General features: G+C 46.7%; 1 protein-coding gene across 2 annotated transcripts in view; it reads right to left on the minus strand.

The window, feature by feature from the left end:
* Positions 1 to 7,251: 7,251 nt before the first annotated feature.
* Positions 7,252 to 26,074, minus strand: part of LOC135556954 (talin-2-like) — a 134,870-nt gene continuing 116,047 nt past the window's right edge. For both annotated transcript variants that reach the window (XM_064990339.1, XM_064990340.1), the window contains 11 exons: positions 20,511 to 20,694; positions 20,132 to 20,257; positions 19,020 to 19,136; positions 18,307 to 18,492; positions 17,940 to 18,047; positions 17,740 to 17,845; positions 17,123 to 17,247; positions 15,671 to 15,859; positions 15,335 to 15,517; positions 15,003 to 15,128; positions 7,252 to 10,313 (listed from right to left, as the gene is read on the minus strand). In XM_064990339.1, coding sequence (XP_064846411.1) covers positions 10,185 to 10,313; positions 15,003 to 15,128; positions 15,335 to 15,517; positions 15,671 to 15,859; positions 17,123 to 17,247; positions 17,740 to 17,845; positions 17,940 to 18,047; positions 18,307 to 18,492; positions 19,020 to 19,136; positions 20,132 to 20,257; positions 20,511 to 20,694 — 1,579 coding nt within the window. In that variant the 3' untranslated portion in view covers positions 7,252 to 10,184. The remainder of the gene's footprint in view (positions 10,314 to 15,002; positions 15,129 to 15,334; positions 15,518 to 15,670; positions 15,860 to 17,122; positions 17,248 to 17,739; positions 17,846 to 17,939; positions 18,048 to 18,306; positions 18,493 to 19,019; positions 19,137 to 20,131; positions 20,258 to 20,510; positions 20,695 to 26,074) is intronic.

Raw genomic sequence — 26,074 nt, forward strand, 5'->3', positions numbered from 1 at the left:
CCTGAGAGATGGGGTCATGTAACTCTGATCTCCAAAGACAAAATAAACTGTTATTAAAGCAGACAAATGTAGTGTGATGTTTAAAAGGGATTGTCCCTGGGAAGGGTGTCATATTATCTATGCTGAAGTGTTCTGTCAGTGATACCACACAGTAGAGAGAAGAGGAGCACGTCAACAAGTACCTCAAGATATTGTTCACAGTCTGAAGAGGGGCATCAGATAGTGTTATATTCAACAGTGGAGTAACATCGAGCTTATAAGTGCCTTGGAGTTCATTCAAAATGGCCACAGGGTAAGAAACAAGTGCTTTGGCATTTCAGCAATGCCCCTCTTCCTCTGTGACAGCTCACAGGTCCAGGGGAGTTCGTCACAGCTGTCACACATGGACAGTGGAGGAGGAACCAGAGACCTGTCCAAACACACTGTGATTGGCTGCATGGTATGGACATATACCCTCAAGTTCACTTTTACCTAAATCATTTCTAGGATATATCTTTATGGGGAAGATAATGAAAAAATGATGTCTAGTACTTACATTTATAGTACATTTTTACTTTATAGTACTCATACGTACAGAACATTGGTTTAAACTTTAGGTGATATGTGTGTGAAAGGTACTGTGTGAAAGGTACTGCTGTTGTAGGCCTATACCCCATGAACAGAACAACAACACAAACAATGACATCTTGATATCACCATATCCTGTTTTGGCTCAGTGACATCTACTCAAACAACCTCTTCTTCTTGTCCTCTCTGTTCCTCCCATGTTTTCTTGAGTGGTACATAAGGCTTTAACAAGGATTCTTCTAAGATCCTCAAAGTTCGTTGAAGAACCTTAGGGTTATTGGCACTGAAAAATGCCCCCAAAAGTTACTTCCATGAACCCCATAGGAGGTGGGGTTCATCAAGGAACCTCCATAGTTCTTGGGGGTTCTTGCAGGTGCCTAACTGCCGAACAGAAACATTTGGATTTGAATTTGAGAAAACAGCAGGTTCAGGCACTTAACTAAACATTTGGAAGATCTCCTCAATTTAAGGTTTCTCCCTTGTATGATCTAAATTTATATTGTTTTATGGTGATAATATCTATCTTTTCATATTTGTGCAAATGGCTGTGTTTGGCACATTCTCGCTTTTAAAATCAGTTCTAAAACAGAAAGTAGACACAATTCAGTGGATGTCAATCAACAAAGAGGTAAGAATATGTTGAAAGCTATAGCTGCATTGGGGGCAGATGACTAAACTGCCAACTTATTTGTGTGTGTTTGTGTCTGCAGGTATACTGACGAGGAGGCACACAAAGGTATGTACAATTGGTATTGGTTTGTTGTATGAATGTTATGCAGATCACATGTAGGCCCACCGTACCTTCTCCACTATGCAATCTAGTTTCCGAGCTGGTCATGTGTGCACCCCAGCCACGCTCAAGGACCTAAACTATATCATAACCGGCATTGATAAAAGACAGTACTGTGCAGCCGTCTTCATAGACTTGGCCAAGGCTTTCGACTCTGTCAATCAACACATTCTTATCGGCAGACTCAACAGCCTTGATTTCTCTAATGACTGCCTCGCCTGCTTCATCAACTACTTCTCAGGTAGAGTTCAGTGTGTCAAATCGGAGGGCCTGTTGTCCGGACCTCTGTCAGTCTCTATGGGGGTGCCACAGGGTTCAAGTCTCAGGCCGACTCTTTTCTCTGTATATATCAATGATGTCGCTCTTGCTGCTGGTGATTCTCTGATCCACCTCTACGCAGATGACACCATTCTGTATATAACTGGCCCTTCTTTGGACACTGTGCTAGCAAACCTCCAAACGAGCTTCAATGCCATACAACACTCCTTCCAAGGCCTCCAACTGCTTTTAAATGCAACTAAAACTAAGTGCATGCTCTTCAACCGATTGCTGCCCGCACTCTCCCGCCCAAATAGCATCACTACTCTGGACGGTTCTGACTTATATTATGTGGACAACTCCAAATACAGTTGATGTCGGAAGTTTACATACACCTTACATTTAAACTAAAATATATTTAAACTCAGTTTTTCACAATCACTGACATTTAATTCCAGTAAAAAGTCCCTGACTTAGGTCAGTTCGGATCACCACTTAATGTAAAGAATGTGAAATGTGAGAATAATAGGAGAGACAATGATTTATTTAATCTTTTATTTCTTTCATCACATTCCCAGTGGGTCAGAAGTTTGCATACACTCAATTAGTATTTGGTAGCATTGCCTTTAAATTGTTTAACTAGGATCAAACATTTTGGGTAGCCTTCTACCAGCTTCCCACAATAAGTTGGGTGAATTTTGGTCCATTCCTCCTGACAGAGCTGGTGTAACTGAGTCAGGTTTGTCGGCCTCCTTGCTCACACACGGTTTTTCAGTTCTGCCCACAAATTTTCTATAGGATTGAGGTCAGGGCTTTGTGATGGCCACTCCAATACTTTGACTTTGTTGTCCTTAAGCCATTTTGCCACAGCTTTGGAAGTATGCTTGGGGTCATTGTCCATTTGGAAGACCCATTTGCGACTAAGCTTTAAATTCCTGACTGATGTCTTGCTTCAATATATTCATCTAATTTTCCTCCCTCATGATTCTATCTATTTGTGAAGTGCATCAGTCCCTCCTGCAGCAAAGCACCCCCACAGCATGATGCTGCCACCCCCATGCTTCACGGTTGGGATAGTGTTATTTGGCTTACAAGCCTGTCACTTATTCCTCCAAACACAATGATGGTCATTATGGCCAAACAGTTATATTTTTCTTTCATCAGACCAGAGGACATTTTTCCAAAAAGTACAATATTTTTTCCCCATGTGCAGTTGAAAACCGTAGTCTGGCTTTTTTATGGCGGTTTTGGAGCAGTGGCTTCTTCCTTGCTGAGCGGCCTTTCAGGTTATGTCGATATAGGACTCGTTTTACTGTATATAGCTCCTTTTGTACATGTTCCCTCCAGCTTCTTCACAAGGTCATTTGCTGTTGTTCTGGGATTGATTTGCACTTTTCCCACCAAAGTACGTTCATCTCTAGGAGACAGAATGCGTCTCCTTCCTGAGCGGTATGACGGCTGCGTGGTCCCATGGTGTTTATACTTGCGTACTATTGTTTGTACAGATGAACGTGGTACCTTCAGGTGTTTGGAAATTTCTCCCAAGGACGAACCAGACTTGTGGAGGTCTCCAATTGTTTTCTGAGGTCTTGGCTGATTTCTTTTCATTTTCCCATGATGTCAAGCAAAGAGGCACTGAGTTTGAAGGTCGGTGTTGAAATACATCCACAGGTACACCTCCAATTGACTCAAATGATGTCAATTAGCCCATCAGAAGCTTCTAAAGCCATTACATAATTTTATGGAATTTTCCAAGACGTTTAAAAGGAAGAATCAACAGTGTATGTAAACTTCTGACCCACTGGAATTGTGATACAGTGAATTATAAGCTAATTAATCTGTCTGTAAATTATTGTTGGAAAAATTACTTGTGTCATGCACAAAGTAGATGTCCTAACCGACTTGCCAAAACTATTTTTCAGTTTTTGATTTGTTAAAAAAGTTTGAAATATCCAATAAATGTCGTTCCACTTCATGATTGTGTCCCACTTGTTGTTGATTCTTCACAAAAAAATACAGTTTTATATCTTTATGTTTAAAGCCTGAAATGTGGCAAAAGGTCGCAAAGTTCAAGGGGGCCGAATACTTTCGCAAGGCACTGTATATATATATATCTTGTTAGGTTAGGAAACCGCTCAGGGATTTGACCAATGGTGACTTTAAAACAGTTACAGAGAAAACTGAGGATTGATCAATAACATTGTAGTTACTCCAAAATAATATTACAAAAGACCTGTTTGCAACGAGGCACTAAAGTAATACTGCAAAAATGTGGCAAAGCAATTATCTTTTTGTCATGAATACAAAGTGTTGTTTGGTGCAAATCCAATAGAACACAACTGAGTACCACTCTCTATATTTTCAAACATAGTGGTGGCTGCATCATGTTATGGGAAGTCTTGTAATCTTTAAGGACTGGGGAGTTTTTCAGGATAAAGAAGTAATAGAATGGAGCTAAGCACAGGACAAATCCTTGAGGAAAAATCCTGGTGGAATCCTAGAATTTTTAAAAGAATAATGTGCAAATTCTGCACAATCCCGGTGTGGAAAGCTCTTAGAGACTTACCCAGAAAGACTCACAGCTGTAATCACTGTCAAAGGTGCTTCTACAAAGTATTGACTGAGTAGTGTGAATACTTTCATTTAATTTTCAATACATTTGCAATAATTTCTAAAAACATGTTTTCACTTTGCGGGTTATTGTGTATAGATGGGTGAGAAAATTAATCCATTTAGAAAGTAAGACTAACATAACAAAATGTGGAATAAGTCAAGGGGTATGAATACTTTCTGAAGGCACTGTATGTACTTTGAAGCAGACTAAAGCATTAGATGAATAGTTTGCAGTGATCGCTAATGTTCTCCCTGGGTGTCTGCCCATCTCATGTTATGGCAGGCACTACACAGGCAGCTGTCATTCTCTTGTTTGCCTGGGTTTTGTCCAACTGCTGCCAGAAACAGGATGCCACTCATAAACACAGATCAAAGACCACATAGACCGCTCATACAGAGATCAGAGACCACATAGACCGCTCATTCAGAGATCAGAGACCACATAGACCGCTCATACAGAGATCAGAGACCACATAGACCGCTCATACAGAGATCAGAGACCACATAGACCGCTCATACAGAGATCAGAGACCACATAGACCGCTCATACAGAGATCAGAGACCACATAGACCGCTCATTCAGAGATCAGAGAGGCTCAGAGCAGAAGCCATGCTTTCCCAGGACCTTTGGGGCTAATGGAGACAGATACTAGACACAGATACATAAACACAGATCAAAGACCACATAGACCGCTCATACAGAGATCAGAGAGGCTCAGAGCAGAAGCCATGCTTTCCCAGGACCTTTGGGGCTAATGGAGACAGATACTAGACACAGATACATAAACACAGATCAAAGACCACATAGACCGCTCATACAGAGATCAGAGAGGCTCAGAGCAGAAGCCATGCTTTCCCAGGACCTTTGGGGCTAATGGAGACAGATACTAGACACAGATACATAAACACAGTACCTGGCCAACTCATCATAATGCTTTCGAAAGTCTAGCCAAGCATCTAGGGACTCTGAAATCCTGGTCCCAGATCTGTTTGTGCTGTAGAGCCAACTCCAAAATAGCTCAGGGACCAGGCTGGGCCAAAACAAAGTACATGGAATTAAATGTACACAGAGGTAACTTAACTGTGTAAATTCTATTTAGGTATTCTTACTGGGGAAGTGATAAACCCTTTTACTACTGAAGTATCTGACCCTATGATTCTATGGCCTTCCATTACTGGGAACTTGGGATGACATAAAACTTACTGTATCTCTGTCAGTCATGTAATACATGTGCTTCCCCTCTAAGCCCCCATAACAGTTTACCCCTCAATCCCACACCACTGGTCTGACAATAGCATTGTGGTGAGTAGAGTATTCCCAGAATTCTCAGGCTGGTGGGAAGTATGTGGTCCTGTAATGCGGTCGGTTGTAACGCGGTCGTGGGTGAGAGTGTCAGTGTAATGGTCTCTGGTAATAACTATGTGAACCCTACAGACCTCTGGCATTCCTCTTCATTAACCAGGACTTTCTGGTATTTTAATAAAAATAGCACAATGAGTCAGGTGAAATGGGGCTTGAAATGCAGTAGACTGTCTACATTCTCAGAGTAGTACAATTCCACAATGGGATCAATAGCTAAATTGTATTCCTTCCAAAGGCTTCCATATGTGCCCGTATTGTAACACATGGGTGTAGAGAGAGGTTTTCTTCGAACCCCCACATTTCACTGTAGTTTAAGAACTTTGAGAAAGGCAGATGATTTCATCTTCACAATGTCAAGAATAGTTGAACAATTCCTGTTCCCTTTTCACACCATGTGGGTGCTTCGAAAGACAGAGACAGACACGCTAAACGATTGCTTGACAACAGCTACCCATCTCATTTACAATGTGGTTTGGGCGGAGCAGAACTTTGCTACCTCTGAGGTCACCCACCCACAGATAACATCCATGTGTGATGTCTATGTGTAGCTCTTGGTGCAGCATTCAAAAGGGTGACTGCAGCTGGTCTGGGAACTTTATGTCATTGGTGTCTCATTTTCCCTCTGTGGCAGCATGTATGCCAAAGAGTTGGGGTTGGAGGGTGGGAGGATTCTAAGAGTTGGTTTGCCTCAGACAAAAGACAACAGCTGATTCAGGAAGTTTTATTGTGACATGTGGCACTATACTTTTCAAAAAAAGCACCTACACTGTTCTTGTCTTTTACTTCCCAATATGTTCTAACAGAGAAGTTACCTTCCAAAACTGATTGAAGGGAACACATTGAACCACATATAGCCCAGGCTTCTCACGTGTCAACAAGACAAGATTTGGAAGGGCGGCCCCGTGAGACATGACCATATAGAGCTTGTATTTTATGGGGCTACAGAACTCCAATTGTGAACCAGTAGATTGTCCTACTTCACTGATTTAAAGAATCGGATGGGTGCATTTTGCTTTCACCTGTCCAGCACCTTGAGATCAGTGATTATGGTATTGCGATTCACCCTTCCTCCCAAGAATTATGGGTATTATCCAACAGGCCGCTATGGAGGGATGGGACTCTGCCCCGTGTACACTGTGCCAGTGTAATTTACAAATCACCTCCCTCAGATTTTAGAGGGCCAGAATTAGTACCTGTCTCAGCTCTAACCAACCCCAGCTAAATATAGCACAAGGCTCACTGCTGACTCAGAAATACCATCTACCTTCACTGACAAGAGGAGCTGCTTAAAGGGACCCTGCCTGAAAAATTCACATCTAGAGCAGTAGGTCTCTTCAAACCACAGGATCATGTTCTGTTATTGCACTAGTAGTGCATGTTTTTATGTGCAGGCAGTGATGCTAGGAGTTGTGATTATTACAGCTTTACTACAGTATACATGTCATTAGTCTGTCACAGGCTTTCACCTCATCTTTAAACAACAACTTCTGGGTCATCTGTGACTTCATTTCCAGCTGGCCTGAACCTGAGAATGTAGATTAGTCTAGGAGAAGGCTGCTGGAATCAGACACAATGTTAGCCTGTCCATTCATGATCACACTCCTGTATTCAACAAGACAACAAAAACAAAACAGGTAAAAACACAATTCTGCAGGCCATATTACTTTGAAACCCTTTATTTTCAGTGAATACAAAAAATATGTTTTCTTGTGGCCAGATAAATAGTTTCCATACTGTAGGTCATTGTCACTTCATTTCTATCTTTCTTGTAGAACCGCACTTTAATTATCATTGAATTCATTATGGGACAAACACACAGGTATTAACAGTTTCTCCCTACCATTGAAATGTGTCACACTACATTAACAGGACAACTATACATCTTTTAATATCCTAATCACATTTATCCTTAAAACAACGATTCCTCGTGGCTTAAAAGAGAGAAAAAAAAAATCAATCCATAAAACTTTTGTGAGACAGCAGAGTACAGACCTATTGTCCAGAGTGTGTGAATCCTATGATTTACTTGTAACATACAATAACCGAACGACAGACTCCATTCTGTCATACATAGAGTTCAGAAGCATCTTGATACATGCCCATGGAATGCAGTACAAAAATGTGTTGTCTTCATATATATATATATGTATAGTGATGGTACTTTTTACACAGCGACACATGGGCCATGGGTGCATCAGGCAGAAAGATGGGAACAGAGGTACAGTTTATAGGACAACGCAGTAGTAACTGTGAGGCCGTGTTTTTCATCTCTATGGGACCTAAAAGTATTGGTAATAGGCTATGACAGGAACAACTCAAGGCCCTACTCATACATACTGACCACACTCCTTTATCCAGCTAGATAAGTTGTCACAAGCAGACCAGACGCTGTATGAGCTAGAGACTAAGGCACTAATGACATAATACTACAACGACCAGATGCGTGAACTCTGACAGAACTGTACCAGCGTTTGAACTGTAGAGCCTACTGTTAAACATCAATACGGAGTAAAACATGTTTAACATGGACCGTTTGCAGTTTGTTAGGGGTTATTGTCCTTATGTGCAGTTCAGAATACCAATATCATTCAGTGCGTCGTGTGGATGTATTTTCTGTTACAAAAATAATAGAACCCAGAAGCCATGCATATGACTGACAGAACTTTACCCCACAATAATGATTTGTTTGCTAACTTCACACTCACCGACTGTACATAAAACTAGTAAAACCAAACGCTAGAACCAAACCGGGGTTGTGTTCATTAGGATTTTTTTGTTGTTCCATTGGACAATTCTAGATAATCCCTCCTCCGATTTCCTCCTTTCGGTGCATAATGAACACAAGCCTGGCAAACAGAAGGTAAATATAGTGCAATAGTAGCACTATTAGAGTAAGAGTGAGACGGATTCAACAGGTGAACAACAACAGGACGTGATCCACTGTAGTGGTCCAACAGGCCCCTATGGAGGGATGGGGGACTCTGCCCTGTGTAAGACAGCAGGGGTAACCATCAGAAGCACAGTACATTGTGTATAGTCAACAAAGATTTACTGCTTCACATTCATTCAAGAGGTCTGGGGTGTTACAATATCAGAGCTGTCCATTTCAGATTGCATTATGAGTTGTAGAGAAATCACGCTTTATCAATGAGAATTATTTTTCAGATTGCCTGGATGTTTAAAAAAAACTCCTACTTAAATCATAATACATTTTCAAGACCAGAAATTGTTTTCTACATTAGTATTTTTTCTTACAGTATCTGAACGGTTTTCAGAGGTGCAGTGTTTGAGGTTTAAAAAGATCAAGCAAGAGGGCATTTCATTACATTGCATGTCAGGAGGCCGCGAGGACACCAACCCTGCCCCCTACAGCACCTTCATAGTATTGCTTCATGAACATCAGTTCTAGCTGTATGGCTCAATATCAACTGTAAACTAATGAGAATAGTAGAAGGAAGCCAGTTAACTGACTGTCCACAGTCCAGCAGGGCTAGGAGATCTGTAATAGTGGAAGGGATGAGACTAATTAAGCTTATTGTAAATGTCAAAGTATTTTAACTTGCTAAAAATGTTATTCTGTAGTAACTTCGCCTCCAAATCACAGAAATGATAAAGTACTAGATTTTAATGCATCATAAGAGGTTGGTTGTAAAAGAGGTCTCGAGCAATTTGACGCAAATGTAAGCGGTTATCAACACTAGGCACATTTCAATCTTCAGTGTCAAGAGCACATCTAAACAAGGATTATTAAAGTGTCTACGCAAGCCGATCGGTCAATGTGACAAAAATGGTTCCCTGAAATAAGATCCATAAGCTATTCTTCAATATGCTCCAAATACCTCAACTGTCTGAATTACTTGCTGTCTGACAAGGAGGAGATATATTTATAGACCACAAGGTGACATAAGTGTCAAATCACCCAAGTGTGGAATTTCAAACACTAGTAATATCTAGGAAATGCTATAATTTCTCACTTGTCTCATAAAAAAAGGAAATGAATAGCAATGTGTGTGTAAATGCCTAATGTACTGTATGCACCTAACATATCACACTCTTCTTCCTTTATGAAAGAAAGTCCGGCCAAAAGGTTAAGACCATGCTAACATCTAGACATTTCCCCTTAGTTTGGAGATTCAATGTCAACACTAGTATCTAAACACATCAAAAGTAAAGCTCCATAGAGAAAAACATTCCAACTTTTATGATGCACATTTTTCAGCTTGTTCACCTGTTACAAATCCATTGCTTCTAGAGAATACTTTTTTCCGGTGTAGGTTAACTGGCAGGTAATGCAGGGTAATAGACCGTCACAAGCCAAGTCATAGTGGTAGTAGACAACTCCTGGTAGTTAAAGACCCCTGCAGGTGTAGTAGACAGTGGCTATCCATGTCCCATTCTGGGCTTGACCCCACTGTTTGAGTGGGCACATTAAAATGCCAACTTAACGTTGTTGCACACGAGGAAAGTCAATTTGGGCCACCGCTCGTGTGTGTGGTAACATATTACATATAGACACACAGGTACAAATGCACTCAATACACACACACACACACACACACACAGCGGCAGCATGGCAATGCAGCAGGGTATAGCTCAGTTCTCGTCTTCCCGTAGTTCACTGGGTAAGAACTTGTACTGCTGCTGTCTGATCTGAGCCAGCTTCTTCCTGGCCTCCTCCAGCTCTCTCTCCTTCCTTAGCATCTCCTCCTGGGCTGCTATGATCTGGACATAGGATAGAACAGGCACCAGTTACTACACAACACCTAGCTAATTAACACTAGGATAGAACAGGCACCAGTTACTACACAACACCTAGCTAATTAACGCTAGGATAGAACAGGCACCAGTTACTACACAACACCTAGCTAATTAACGCTAGGATAGAACAGGCACCAGTTACTACACAACACCTAGCTAATTAACACTAGGATAGAACAGGCACCAGTTACTACACAACACCTAGCTAATTAACACTAGGATAGAACAGGCACCAGTTACTACACAACACCTAGCTAATTAACACTAGGATAGAACAGGCACCAGTTACTACACAACACCTAGCTAATTAACACTAGGATAGAACAGGCACCAGTTACTACACAACACCTAGCTAATTAACAGTAGGATAGAACAGGCACCAGTTACTACACAACACCTAGCTAATTAACGCTAGGATAGAACAGGCACCAGTTACTACACAACACCTAGCTAATTAACGCTAGGATAGAACAGGCACCAGTTACTACACAACACCTAGCTAATTAACGCTAGGATAGAACAGGCACCAGTTACTACACAACACCTAGCTAATTAACGCTAGGATAGAACAGGCACCAGTTACTACACAACACCTAGCTAATTAACGCTAGGATAGAACAGGCACCAGTTACTACACAACACCTAGCTAATTAACGCTAGGATAGAACAGGCATCAGTTACTACACAACACCTAGCTAATTAACGCTAGGATAGAACAGGCACCAGTTACTACACAACACCTAGCTAATTAACGCTAGGATAGAACAGGCACCAGTTACTACACAACACCTAGCTAATTAACGCTAGGATAGAACAGGCACCAGTTACTACACAACACCTAGCTAATTAACACTAGGATAGAACAGGCACCAGTTACTACACAACACCTAGCTAATTAACAGTAGGATAGAACAGGCACCAGTTACTACACAACACCTAGCTAATTAACGCTAGGATAGAACAGGCACCAGTTACTACACAACACCTAGCTAATTAACGCTAGGATAGAACAGGCACCAGTTTACCTACACAACACCTAGCTAATTAACGCTAGGATAGAACAGGCACCAGTTACTACACAACACCTAGCTAATTAACGCTAGGATAGAACAGGCACCAGTTACTACACAACACCTAGCTAATTAACGCTAGGATAGAACAGGCACCAGTTACTACACAACACCTAGCTAATTAACGCTAGGATAGAACAGGCACCAGTTACTACACAACACCTAGCTAATTAACGCTAGGATAGAACAGGCACCAGTTACTACACAACACCTAGCTAATTAACGCTAGGATAGAACAGGCACCAGTTACTACACAACACCTAGCTAATTAACGCTAGGATAGAACAGGCACCAGTTACTACACAACACCTAGCTAATTAACAGTAGGATAGCACAGGCACCAGTTACTACACAACACCTAGCTAATTAACACTAGGATAGAACAGGCAGCAGTTACTACACAACACCTAGCTAATTAACACTAGGATAGAACAGGCACCAGTTACTACACAACACCTAGCTAATTAACACTAGGATAGAACAGGCACCAGTTACTACACAACACCTAGCTAATTAACAGTAGGATAGAACAGGCACCAGTTACTACACAACACCTAGCTAATTAACGCTAGGATAGAACAGGCACCAGTTACTACACAACACCTAGCTAATTAACACTAGGATAGAACAGGCACCAGTTACTACACAACACCTAGCTAATTAACGCTAGGATAGAACAGGCACCAGTTACTACACAACACCTAGCTAATTAACACTAGGATAGAACAGGAACACCAGTTACTACACAACACCTAGCTAATTAACACTAGGATAGAACAGGCGTTACCAGTTACTACACAACACCTAGCTAATTAACACTAGGATAGAACAGGCGCCAGTTACTACACAACACCTAGCTAATTAACACTAGGATAGAACAGGCACCAGTTACTACACAACACCTAGCTAATTAACACTAGGATAGAACAGGCACCAGTTACTACACAACACCTAGCTAATTAACACTAGGATAGAACAGGCACCAGTTACTACACAACACCTAGCTAATTAACACTAGGATAGAACAGGATAGAACAGGCGCCAGTTACTACACAACACCTAGCTAATTAACACTAGGATAGAACAGGCGCCAGTTACTACACAACACCTAGCTAATTAACACTAGGATAGAACAGGCACCAGTTACTACACAACACCTAGCTAATTAACACTAGGATAGAACAGGCACCAGTTACTACACAACACCTAGCTAATTAACACTAGGATAGAACAGGCACCAGTTACTACACAACACCTAGCTAATTAACACTAGGATAGAACATGTACCAGTTACTACACAACACCTAGCTAATTATAACATTAGGATAGAACAGGCACCAGTTACTACACAACACCTAGCTAATTAACGCTAGGATAGAACAGGCACCAGTTACTACACAACACCTAGCTAATTAACGCTAGGATAGAACAGGCACCAGTTACTACACAACACCTAGCTCATTAACGCTAGGATAGAACAGGCGCCAGTTACTACACAACACCTAGCTAATTAACACTAGGATAGAACAGACGCCAGTTACTACACAACACCTAGCTAATTAACACTAGGATAGAACAGGCGCCAGTTACTACACAACACCTAGCTAATTAACACTAGGATAGAACAGGCGCCAGTTACTACACAACACCTAGCTAATTAACACTAGGATAGAACAGGCACCAGTTACTACACAACACCTAGCTAATTAACACTAGGATAGAACAGGCACCAGTTACTACACAACACCTAGCTAATTAACACTAGGATAGAACAGGCACCAGTTACTACACAACACCTAGCTAATTAACACTAGGATAGAACATGTACCAGTTACTACACAACACCTAGCTAATTATAACATTAGGATAGAACAGGCACCAGTTACTACACAACACCTAGCTAATTAACACTAGGATAGAACAGGCACCAGTTACTACACAACACCTAGCTAATTAACACTAGGATAGAACATGTACCAGTTACTACACAACACCTAGCTAATTATAACATTAGGATAGAACAGGTACCAGTTACTACACAACACCTAGCTAATTAACACTAGGATAGAACAGGCACCAGTTACTACACAACACCTAGCTAATTAACACTAGGATATAACAGGCACCAGTTACTACACAACACCTAGCTAATTAACACTAGGATAGAACAGGTACCAGTTACTACACAACACCTAGCTAATTAAACTAGGATAGAACAGGCACCAGTTACTACACAACACCTAGCTAATTAACACTAGGATAGAACAGGCACCAGTTACTACACAACACCTAGCTAATTAACACTAGGATAGAACATGTACCAGTTACTACACAACACCTAGCTAATTATAACATTAGGATAGAACAGGCACCAGTTACTACACAACACCTAGCTAATTAACGCTAGGATAGAACAGGCACCAGTTACTACACAACACCTAGCTAATTAACGCTAGGATAGAACAGGCACCAGTTACTACACAACACCTAGCTCATTAACACTAGGATAGAACAGGCGCCAGTTACTACACAACACCTAGCTAATTAACACTAGGATAGAACAGACGCCAGTTACTACACAACACCTAGCTAATTAACACTAGGATAGAACAGGCGCCAGTTACTACACAACACCTAGCTAATTAACACTAGGATAGAACAGGCGCCAGTTACTACACAACACCTAGCTAATTAACACTAGGATAGAACAGGCACCAGTTACTACACAACACCTAGCTAATTAACACTAGGATAGAACAGGCACCAGTTACTACACAACACCTAGCTAATTAACACTAGGATAGAACAGGCACCAGTTACTACACAACACCTAGCTAATTAACACTAGGATAGAACATGTACCAGTTACTACACAACACCTAGCTAATTATAACATTAGGATAGAACAGGCACCAGTTACTACACAACACCTAGCTAATTAACACTAGGATAGAACAGGCACCAGTTACTACACAACACCTAGCTAATTAACACTAGGATAGAACATGTACCAGTTACTACACAACACCTAGCTAATTATAACATTAGGATAGAACAGGTACCAGTTACTACACAACACCTAGCTAATTAACACTAGGATAGAACAGGCACCAGTTACTACACAACACCTAGCTAATTAACACTAGGATATAACAGGCACCAGTTACTACACAACACCTAGCTAATTAACACTAGGATAGAACAGGTACCAGTTACTACACAACACCTAGCTAATTAACACTAGGATAGAACAGGCACCAGTTACTACACAACACCTAGCTAATTAACACTAGGATAGAACAGGCACCAGTTACTACACAACACCTAGCTAATTAACACTAGGATAGAACAGGCACCAGTTACTACACAACACCTAGCTAATTAACACTAGGATAGAACAGGCACCAGTTACTACACAACACCTGATTCAAACCAGCCTGTACAACATACTGTACAGTGCTGTCAGCTTCTGATAAATGCTTGGAGTTGTTCCACTTACAGAACTGAAAGGTTTGACAAGAGTAAATCAGGTTTGAACAGTCTACATGTCACTGTGGAGTCTGCCAGAGCGTTGAAGTCTCACCTGAGCGATTCCTCCCACAAACTTGGTCTTGACCACCACGTTGTCATCGTCTGCCTTGTGGAACGCAGCTTTCTGGGCCGCCCGGACCAGGTTGTCCGACGCCCTCTTTACTGCGTTACCAGCAGCCTTTGGGAGGACAGTCCATCAATATCATACCACATAACATGTTACAACTATTACACAATGCTAATCACAAGATGTGTGTTAGTGGGGTTACACTGAGCCCCGTCTCCCCCGGCACCCCTCCAGATCTGATACAATTAGATAGACGTGTAGGATCTACAGGAGTGCCTAGGAGGCAGGGGGCAATTTGTTATTCATCATCCTCGTACCTGTAGTCTCCTCATGGCCTCAGAGTCCTGGTCAGCTTTAACCTTACAGGCCACTAGGAGCTGGGCTGTGGAGGCTGCCACCTGCTTGGCTGACGAGATCAGCTTCTCCTCGCTGGCTTGGCCCTGGACCGAGGCATTAGCTGCCTCACACAGGTTACTGGTGGCTGCTGCTACCATCCGGGCCTGTAGGAGAGAACACAGAGAGAACGGTTCATATACATTTCAAAGATGCAATCCCTTAGAATTAATGTGTTCATTCAAGCTCTTCCAAAAAAGGATTGATAAACGTTATTTGGAGGCTTTATTTAGATTGTGTGTGCAGGTGTGTGTACGTACCGCTGAGATGAGACCCTGGGACCACTGACCATCATCCACTGCGTTAGCTGGAATGGAGCCCACCTTGCCCTGAGCCACCAGCTCTCTCTGGGCAGCTGAGGCAGACTTGACCAGGGCACTGGTGGCCGCAGCGATGGACTTAGCTGCTTCCAGGATCTGCTCCTCAAAGTCCAGCGTTTCATCTGCTTGCTGAAGGGGAGACGAGACAGTCACAACTCAGACGTCTCACAGGACGAGACAAAGATAGGCAGCAATCATATTACATGGCAAACGTAATGGTTTTGATGTTGGAGTTTTAGAGTCTTTCAATTTCAAAATAGTTCACTGACAGATTTGTTTACAAATCCATACTGTCTGCACTACAGAAACTTCTCAGTAACATCTGTTATTTGGGCAAACTAAATGAAATAAGAACATGAAACACTTACAACTATTCTATGCCAAGTCATTCCAAGATTAGACCAGTCCCTCACACACACAGTCTGTAGACAGGGCGGGACACTGTAGAAATATGTTTGATATATAGTTGGATTAAATAACAACCTAATATATCAAACATATCAGACAGAGGCCTGCAGAGAAGGCTTCGAGGGTTTATACTCTGATCAGAGTAGTACTTCTACAGTATATAGGGACAGATGGGCTACAACTAGAACTACAGGACAGGAGGAGGGAGAAAGAAAAAGAGGGAGAGAGAGAAAGAGGGAGAGAGAAAGAGGGAGAGAGAAAGCGAGGGAGAGCAAGAGGGAGTGAGTGAGAAGGAAGGGAGGAACAGAAGGGTTAGAAACAGACAGCAGGAAGGGGAGGGAGAAAGGTATTGAAAGAGGAAAAGAGTGAAGGAGGGAGCGAGGAGGGAGCGAGGAGGGAGCGAGGAGGGAGAGAGGAGGGAGAGAGGAGGGAGAGAGGAGGGAGAGAGGAGGGAGAGAGGAGGGAGCGAGGAGGGAGAGAGGAGGGAGAGAGGAGGGAGAGGTGAGCAGAAGGTCAGAATAGAGTAGGAGGTTCCTCCTGAACGATGTACATGATATCAGCTACAGACAGACTGGTAGACATACCAAAGTACATACAGACGGGTGTACATACAGGAATACAAACATGAATAAATCCAGAGACAGAGAGGTTGCCACTACTTTCACTGTATGTGAGGAGAGACAATACAAGTATTAGACATTCAAATAGTGAATAGAGCATCACCCTATGGATCTAACACTGACTCACGGCAACTGAACACCACAGAATCTTAGTGTCAAAACTGATGAGAGATTGTCTCTAAACAGACAGCCACAATGACAAACACACCAACAATAAAGAGACAAGCACCAAGACAAAATTACTGACAGGATTGTCATTCTTGCTCCAACCTATGCATCCCATTTATGTTATTAGTGTAGAAATTGGGGGTTAAAAATACCCATGTGGCTTGTGAGGTGTGTTGTGGGTGGTGTAGTCTCCTACCTTGGGCTTGGCTCTGGGTTTCAGCTGCTCCAGTTTCTTAGCTGCTGCTTCGATGGACGCTGCCGCCCCCAACAGCTCCGTCTCTGCTATCACTGTGGGGTCCTCTGGGTCCACCCACTCTGTGCCTGAAACACACACACAGTGAGTTACCACACACACAGCAGTGTATGAAGAGCATGCCTCACAATATGAAGACCACAGAGACAGAACAAATGCCACATGACACGGCATGCACAGCAAATGAAGTGTGTTTAAGATTGAATCGCAATCATCTTATCAGTGACATTAAATACGCAAATGAAGAGCATCCACACTGCAATGGACATGGTGATGAGCATTTCACAATGTCTTTATGGTGAGAAGGAAACTAAAATGAAGAGCATGATGGATGAATGGGGATATTGTTAGACGAACGGGCCTGTCAACAGGGACAATTCAACGGTCGGCCTTGAATCACAACTGACTACATCTTAACTTACCTCCTTCTGTGGCAAAGAAGGCAGGAACAGACTGTTAATAGAACACTCTGGATACATACAGTATATCTGCTAAATGATCATTACTGTCCTATATCATGAACCAGGTGTACAGTAGTTCAGTGAAGTGTCTCCTCTCACCTTTCATGGCCTCAGCAGTCTGGATGAGTTCAGTAACAGCCCCAGCAACACGTTTAGAGTAGAACACCAGCTGCTGCTTCTGCTCTGCTGTGGGCCCCTGGAGGACCTGGAGATACACACAGAGTAGAGGTGGTTCAGGAAGACATCCCCATCATCACTATTACTCTATTCTCAATCACAGACACACCCACCCAACCTACCAGCAGCACATGCTCCAGTAGGTCAATGTAACCTGTGGTGCACTCTGTCCCGTAGAGCAGTGCTCTGCTCCGTACGTCCTTGTTCACCTCCTGGTGGTAAGCTGCTTGCTGAGGGACACAGATACACAGTGTTAGGAGTCAGATGTTCAACTTTCCAGGTGGTCAGTATTGATGAGATGAGAAGTAATATCAATATCTATTCTTCCTCTAACATCCACACGGTTTAGGGCCTAGGGATGATCACAACCTTGCATATAGTCAGCATGTTGAAAATTGCCGTGCTGGTCAGGGTTTAAGTATACAGGAAAGGAGGGTAGGGGACAGAAGGTAGGGGGCATCTTCCCTAGTAAGGAGTATTGATCAGAACCTTGCATGTGGTCAGCATGTCGAAGATGGCCTTGCGACTCAGGTTAGCTGTGGAGATCACATCCTCCTGTCGTGCAGAGTTCCCAGCCGCCACTGCTTTGGCTGTTGCCGTGGTGATGCCCTTGGTCATGCGGATGAACTCTTCAGGCGTGGTCGACTTCTCCGGGACGTCTTTAGACTGGAACACCTGAAGAAATACAACACTCAATATGTTCTTAAAAATCTCACTGATTTAATATATCAAACAGCTCTCCATATAATGTTGAATTGTACAGCTGTGTGCAGTAGCACCTAACAGGGCTATGTCCTATAATGACCAAACACACAACAGGCATACTAACGTGTCCCAATGTGGCAACACTGGTTGTTGAGTTTTAACTCTGGTTTATCTGTCCTGAGTGGGTACTGATAAAGCTTAGAGCTGGAACCACAAACTAATGGAGATCTGTGGTCCTCTGTCAGTTACTAAAGATAAGGATAGCAGGGAAAACACAAGGCCTGGGCCGTTCTAGAGTTCAGAGCTCATCTAGTGACGAGTATATAAACCGTTATGGTTGATGATTCAATATGTCAATGCTTTTATAGTACGTAACTAATACAGCTTAGCTTGAGGACACGTTTCGGCCACAAAGCAGAAGTGAGAGAGCATGTCCATTGTCATCTATCCTAAACAAGTCATTGATGAAATAAATCACTTTATAGATGACTGCTTACCGTGAGTTCCTGTTTAATACATTCAATGGTGGCCTCCAGGGCTCTGGTCCCCCGCGTGGCCTCGTCCTCCACAGCCTTCACCGTCTTCAGCAGGGACGTCACGTTGGTCACCATCACCTGGTGGGTTACCAGAGGGTGGACAATGGGGGGGACAGGTCCATGGATGTCAGTGGGAGAGACAGCACTGGGGGCATCAGAGAGACATCTTGCCTTTGGTGGGCAGAGAGATGAAACTTTTTTTCTGTTGACAGTTTGCGTGTGCTGTTGGTATTATGTACATTAACACCATATGGAACTGAAAGACAGGCAGCACAACAGCCATCAACATGAACCACCCTGCAGCTTGAGCTGAAGTTAATATAAGCCAAACTTAACCTGTTATCTACCGTCTGTCTGCCTCAGGGCTCGGAGAAGGTCCAAAAGCAGGTTAAAAGGAGTGCCCTGGATTACTATGACTGCGTCCCAAATGACATCCTATTCCCTATATAGTGCACTACTTATAACCAGGGCCCCAAGTAAAGCACTATATAGGGAATAGGATACCATTTGGGACACAGCCCATCAGTCTGTTAAACTACATTTCCACCGCATGCGCTAGGTAGGTAGTGGCTAACAGTGATTTTAGATATGGCTTCCTTTCCATTTGGATGAGTCATTGACTAGCGCTGGATGAGATGAGAGCATGGGGAGGTAGATGGGATGTTGATTAATGGCTAGGCCTAAAGGAGGGGGAAGAAATCTGCTGCTATGGCACACAACGACAGCATGCCTTCATCTGGTGTACTGGAAGCGCTCACCAGAACACCCTTTATGCACATATCAGACTGAGGAGGCATCCCGTTCACTTCTGCCATGTCTCTGGGGGACAACTGGGCGTAGATTACAAGATTTAATCTTACAATATTTTATTTCAGAGCACTAGACATAGTTCAAACAGAATTGTTCGGTTGCCCGGACACAGATTAAGCCTAGTGCTGGACTAAAAAGCACTGTCAAGGCGATGTATAATAACTGTATAATAAGCTACAGCCAGGAGGGATGATGATGATGCAACAATGCCTGTTCGAGACAGTGGCCTTAGAGTCCAATACGGGTCTCACAGGGTCTCCTACCTTGGCAGCACTCTTCAGCTGGTACATGGACGGGTCGTCTGCAGGCTTGCCCGCAGCACACTTAGTGGCTCCTATGAGCTCAGCCAGGGCCTTGGTCACGTCTTTCACTGCGTTGATCAGAACCACCTATACAGAACACACATATCATCAGCTTATTAAGGACACAACCTGGGGTAGAGTCCATCCCAGGTTGTGTACATCAGTAGGTCCCCCTAAATAGCTACAGTACTTCCTACTTTTAATAGCAGTCTCTTTGAAAGGAAAGTTGCAGTAGGCCTATGTTATATTAATTAAAAACAGTCTAAAATGGTACAGTAATTTTGTCCACTAAGGAATGTCTGGGAACAGAAGATGTCAACTAAAATGAATAATAGGTCACCTGTGTCTCTGGGTCGTCAGAGCCGATGCTGGCGGCGCCCAGTTTGACCACGTCAGTGAGCTGTGTGATGGTCTTAGCTGAGGACTGGGCAGCTTGGGCTAGTTTGTCCTGACCGGACGCTGCTCCAGACACCAACATCTTAGTGTCCTCCACCAAAGCCTTCGCTGTCTTCAAAATGTTCTCCCTGGGAGGGGGTGCGGAGAGAGACGGACAGACGAAGAGAGACGGAAGGAGATGGTTAAATCTCTAAACTTCTACAGGTGTTACCATTGCTCATGGTTAAACATTACGGTTTCTATTTTATTCCAATGGTCTTATTAATACCATCCTGCTATGAGACGACCCTCCACCAACACAAAGATATGTCAAAACTCTTTTAACCCATTCAAAATGATAGCTCTTAACACTAGAACCCTAAAGCAGTCATTTTGACAGCTTTTTGGTTTTTATTACTCTGCCATTAACTCTTGCCCACTCCGTCCTTGACTTTTCCTAAATAACTCTAAAAACACCACCGTTGTTAGAATCTTAATATCACAAACAGAACTGGTGTAATAACCAGTTATCGGAGGGCATGTCATTTTTTGAATGTTTTTTCCCCCTTGCCCCTCCTCCCAACAGTAGGGCCTGCTCTGCTCCTCCTCCCTACAGTAGGGCCTGCTCTGCTCCTCCTCCCTACAGTAGGGCCTGCTCTGCTCCTCCTCCCTACAGTAGGGCCTGCTCTGCTTCTCCTCCCTACAGTAGGGCCTGCCCTGCTCCTCCTCCCTACAGTAGGGCCTGCTCTGCTCCTCCTCCCTACAGTAGGGCCTGCCCTGCTCCTCCTCCCAACAGTAGGGCCTGCCCTGCTCCTCCTCCCAACAGTAGGGCCTGCTCTGCTCCTCCTCCCTACAGTAGGGCCTGCTCTGCTCCTCCTCCCTACAGTAGGGCCTGCCCTGCTCCTCCTCCCAACAGTAGGGCCTGCTCTGCTCCTCCTCCCTACAGTAGGGCCTGCCCTGCTCCTCCTCCCAACAGTAGGGCCTGCTCTGCTCCTCCTCCCTACAGTAGGGCCTGCCCTGCTCCTCCTCCCAACAGTAGGGCCTGCTCTGCTCCTCCTCCCTACAGTAGGGCCTGCTCTGCTCCTCCTCCCTATAGTAGGGCCTGCTCTGCTCCTCCTCCCTACAGTAGGGCCTGCTCTGCTCCTCCTCCCTACAGTAGGGCCTGCTCTGCTCCTCCTCCCTACAGTAGGGCCTGCTCTGCTCCTCCTCCCTACAGTAGGGCCTGCTCTGCTCCTCCTCCCTACAGTAGGGCCTGCCCTGCTCCTCCTCCCTACAGTAGGGCCTGCTCTGCTCCTCCTCCCTACAGTAGGGCCTGCCCTGCTCCTCCTCCCTACAGTAGGGCCTGCTCTGCTCCTCCTCCCAACAGTAGGGCCTGCTCTGCTCCTCCTCCCTACAGTAGGGCCTGCTCTGCTCCTCCTCCCTACAGTAGGGCCTGCTCTGCTCCTCCTCCCTACAGTAGGGCCTGCTCTGCTCCTCCTCCCTACAGTAGGGCCTGCCCTGCTCCTCCTCCCAACAGTACGGCCTGCCCTGCTCCTCCTCCCAACAGTACGGCCTGCCCTGCTCCTCCTCCCAACAGTACGGCCTGCTCTGCTCCTCCTCCCAACAGGAGGACCTGCTCTGCTCCTCCTCCCAACAGTAGGACCTGCTCTGCTCCTCCTCCCAACATGAGGGCATGCTCTGCTCCTCGTCCCAACATGAGGGCCTGCTCTGCTCCTCCTCCCAACAGGAGGGCCTGCTCTGCTCCTCCTCCCAACAGGAGGGCCTGCCCTGCTCCTCCTCCCAACAGTACGGCCTGCCCTGCTCCTCCTCCCAACAGTACGGCCTGCTCTGCTCCTCCTCCCAACAGGAGGGCCTGCTCTGCTCCTCCTCCCAACAGGAGGGCCTGCTCTGCTCCTCCTCCCAACAGGAGGACCTGCTCTGCTCCTCCTCCCAACATGAGGGCATGCTCTGCTCCTCCTCCCAACATGAGGGCCTGCTCTGCTCCTCCTCCCAACATGAGGGCCTGCTCTGCTCCTCCTCCCAACATGAGGGCCTGCTCTGCTCCTCCTCCAAACAGTAGGGCCTGCTCTGCCCCTCCTCCCAACATGAGGGCCTGCTCTGCTCCTCCTCCCAACATGAGGGCCTGCTCTGCTCCTCCTCCCAACAGTAGGGCCTGCTCTGCTCCTCCTCCCAAGATGAGGGCCTGCTCTGCTCCTCCTCCCAACATGAGGGCCTGCTCTGCTCCTCCTCCCAACATGAAGGCCTGCTCTGCTCCTCCTCCCAAAATGAGGGCCTGCTCTGCTCCTCCTCTCAACAGTAGGGCCTGCTCTGCTCCTCCTCCCAACAGTAGGGCCTGCTCTGCTCCTTCTCCGAACAGTAGGGCCTGCTCTGCTCCTTCTCCGAACAGTAGGGCCTGCTCTGCTCCTCCTCCCAACATGAGGGCCTGCTCTGCTCCTCCTCCCAACATGAGGGCCTGCTCTGCTCCTCCTCCCAACATGAGGGCCTGCTCTGCTCCTCCTCCCAACAGTAGGGCCTGCTCTGCTCCTCCTCCCAACAGTAGGGCCTGCTCTGCTCATTCTCCGAACAGTAGGGCCTGCTCTGCTTCTCCTCCCAACTGTAGGGCCTGCTCTGCTCCTCCTCCCAAGATGAGGGCCTTGCTCTGCTCCTCCTCCCAACATGAGGGCCTGCTCTGCTCCTCCTCCCAACATGAGGGCCTGCTCTGCTCCTCCTCCCAACATGAGGACCTGCTCTGCTCCTCCTCCCAACATGAGGGCCTGCTCTGCTCCTCCTCCCAACAGTAGGGCCTGCTCTGCTCCTCCTCCCTACAGTAGGGCCTGCTCTGCTCCTCCTCCCTACAGTAGGGCCTGCCCTGCTCCTCCTCCCAACAGTACGGCCTGCCCTGCTCCTCCTCCCAACAGTACGGCCTGCCCTGCTCCTCCTCCCAACAGTACGGCCTGCTCTGCTCCTCCTCCCAACAGGAGGACCTGCTCTGCTCCTCCTCCCAACAGTAGGACCTGCTCTGCTCCTCCTCCCAACATGAGGGCATGCTCTGCTCCTCCTCCCAACATGAGGGCCTGCTCTGCTCCTCCTCCCAACAGGAGGGCCTGCTCTGCTCCTCCTCCCAACAGGAGGGCCTGCCCTGCTCCTCCTCCCAACAGTACGGCCTGCCCTGCTCCTCCTCCCAACAGAACGCTCTGCTCCTCCTCCCAACAGGAGGGCCTGCTCTGCTCCTCCTCCCAACAGGAGGGCCTGCTCTGCTCCTCCTCCCAACAGGAGGACCTGCTCTGCTCCTCCTCCCAACATGAGGGCATGCTCTGCTCCTCCTCCCAACATGAGGGCCTGCTCTGCTCCTCCTCCCAACATGAGGGCCTGCTCTGCTCCTCCTCCCAACATGAGGGTCTGCTCTGCTCCTCCTCCAAACAGTAGGGCCTGCTCTGCCCCTCCTCCCAACATGAGGGCCTGCTCTGCTCCTCCTCCCAACATGAGGGCCTGCTCTGCTCCTCCTCCCAACAGTAGGGCCTGCTCTGCTCCTCCTCCCAAGATGAGGGCATGCTCTGCTCCTCCTCCCAACATGAGGGCCTGCTCTGCTCCTCCTCCCAACATGAAGGCCTGCTCTGCTCCTCCTCCCAAAATGAGGGCCTGCTCTGCTCCTCCTCCCAACAGTAGGGCCTGCTCTGCTCCTCCTCCCAACAGTAGGGCCTGCTCTGCTCCTCCTCCCAACAGTAGGGCCTGCTCTGCTCCTTCTCCGAACAGTAGGGCCTGCTCTGCTCCTCCTCCCAAGATGAGGGCCTGCTCTGCTCCTCCTCCCAACATGAGGGCCTGCTCTGCTCCTCCTCCCAACATGAGGGCCTGCTCTGCTCCTCCTCCCAACAGTAGGGCCTGCTCTGCTCATTCTCCGAACAGTAGGGCCTGCTCTGCTTCTCCTCCCAACTGTAGGGCCTGCTCTGCTCCTCCTCCCAAGATGAGGGCCTTGCTCTGCTCCTCCTCCCAACATGAGGGCCTGCTCTGCTCCTCCTCCCAACATGAGGGCCTGCTCTGCTCCTCCTCCCAACATGAGGGCCTGCTCTGCTCCTCCTCCCAACATGAGGGCCTGCTCTGCTCCTCCTCCCAACAGTAGGGCCTGCTCTGCTCCTCCTCCCTACAGTAGGGCCTGCTCTGCTCCTCCTCCCTACAGTAGGGCCTGCCCTGCTCCTCCTCCCAACAGTACGGCCTGCCCTGCTCCTCCTCCCAACAGTACGGCCTGCCCTGCTCCTCCTCCCAACAGTACGGCCTGCTCTGCTCCTCCTCCCAACAGGAGGGCCTGCTCTGCTCCTCCTCCCAACAGTAGGGCCTGCTCTGCTCCTCCTCCCAACATGAGGGCATGCTCTGCTCCTCCTCCCAACATGAGGGCCTGCTCTGCTCCTCCTCCCAACAGGAGGGCCTGCTCTGCTCCTCCTCCCAACAGGAGGGCCTGCCCTGCTCCTCCTCCCAACAGTACGGCCTGCCCTGCTCCTCCTCCCAACAGAACGCTCTGCTCCTCCTCCCAACAGGAGGGCCTGCTCTGCTCCTCCTCCCAACAGGAGGGCCTGCTCTGCTCCTCCTCCCAACAGGAGGGCCTGCTCTGCTCCTCCTCCCAACATGAGGGCATGCTCTGCTCCTCCTCCCAACATGAGGGCCTGCTCTGCTCCTCCTCCCAACATGAGGGCCTGCTCTGCTCCTCCTCCCAACATGAGGGCCTGCTCTGCTCCTCCTCCCAACATGAGGGCCTGCTCTGCCCCTCCTCCCAACATGAGGGCCTGCTCTGCTCCTCCTCCCAACATGAGGGCCTGCTCTGCTCCTCCTCCCAACAGTAGGGCCTGCTCTGCTCCTCCTCCCAAGATGAGGGCATGCTCTGCTCCTCCTCCCAACATGAGGGCCTGCTCTGCTCCTCCTCCCAACATGAAGGCCTGCTCTGCTCCTCCTCCCAAAATGAGGGCCTGCTCTGCTCCTCCTCCCAACAGTAGGGCCTGCTCTGCTCCTCCTCCCAACAGTAGGGCCTGCTCTGCTCCTTCTCCGAACAGTAGGGCCTGCTCTGCTCCTTCTCCGAACAGTAGGGCCTGCTCTGCTCCTCCTCCCAAGATGAGGGCCTGCTCTGCTCCTCCTCCCAACATGAGGGCCTGCTCTGCTCCTCCTCCCAACATGAGGGCCTGCTCTGCTCCTCCTCCCAACAGTAGGGCCTGCTCTGCTCCTCCTCCCAACAGTAGGGCCTGCTCTGCTCATTCTCCGAACAGTAGGGCCTGCTCTGCTTCTCCTCCCAACTGTAGGGCCTGCTCTGCTCCTCCTCCCAAGATGAGGGCCTTGCTCTGCTCCTCCTCCCAACATGAGGGCCTGCTCTGCTCCTCCTCCCAACATGAGGGCCTGCTCTGCTCCTCCTCCCAACATGAGGGCCTGCTCTGCTCCTCCTCCCAACATGAGGGCCTGCTCTGCTCCTCCTCCCAACATGAGGGCCTGCTCTGCTCCTCCTCCCAACATGAGGGCCTGCTCTGCTCCTCCTCCCAACAGTAGGGCCTGCTCTGCTCCTTCTCCGAACAG

Source organism: Oncorhynchus masou, chromosome 2, assembly GCF_036934945.1.
Source record: "Oncorhynchus masou masou isolate Uvic2021 chromosome 2, UVic_Omas_1.1, whole genome shotgun sequence".
Lineage (NCBI taxonomy): Eukaryota > Metazoa > Chordata > Actinopteri > Salmoniformes > Salmonidae > Oncorhynchus > Oncorhynchus masou.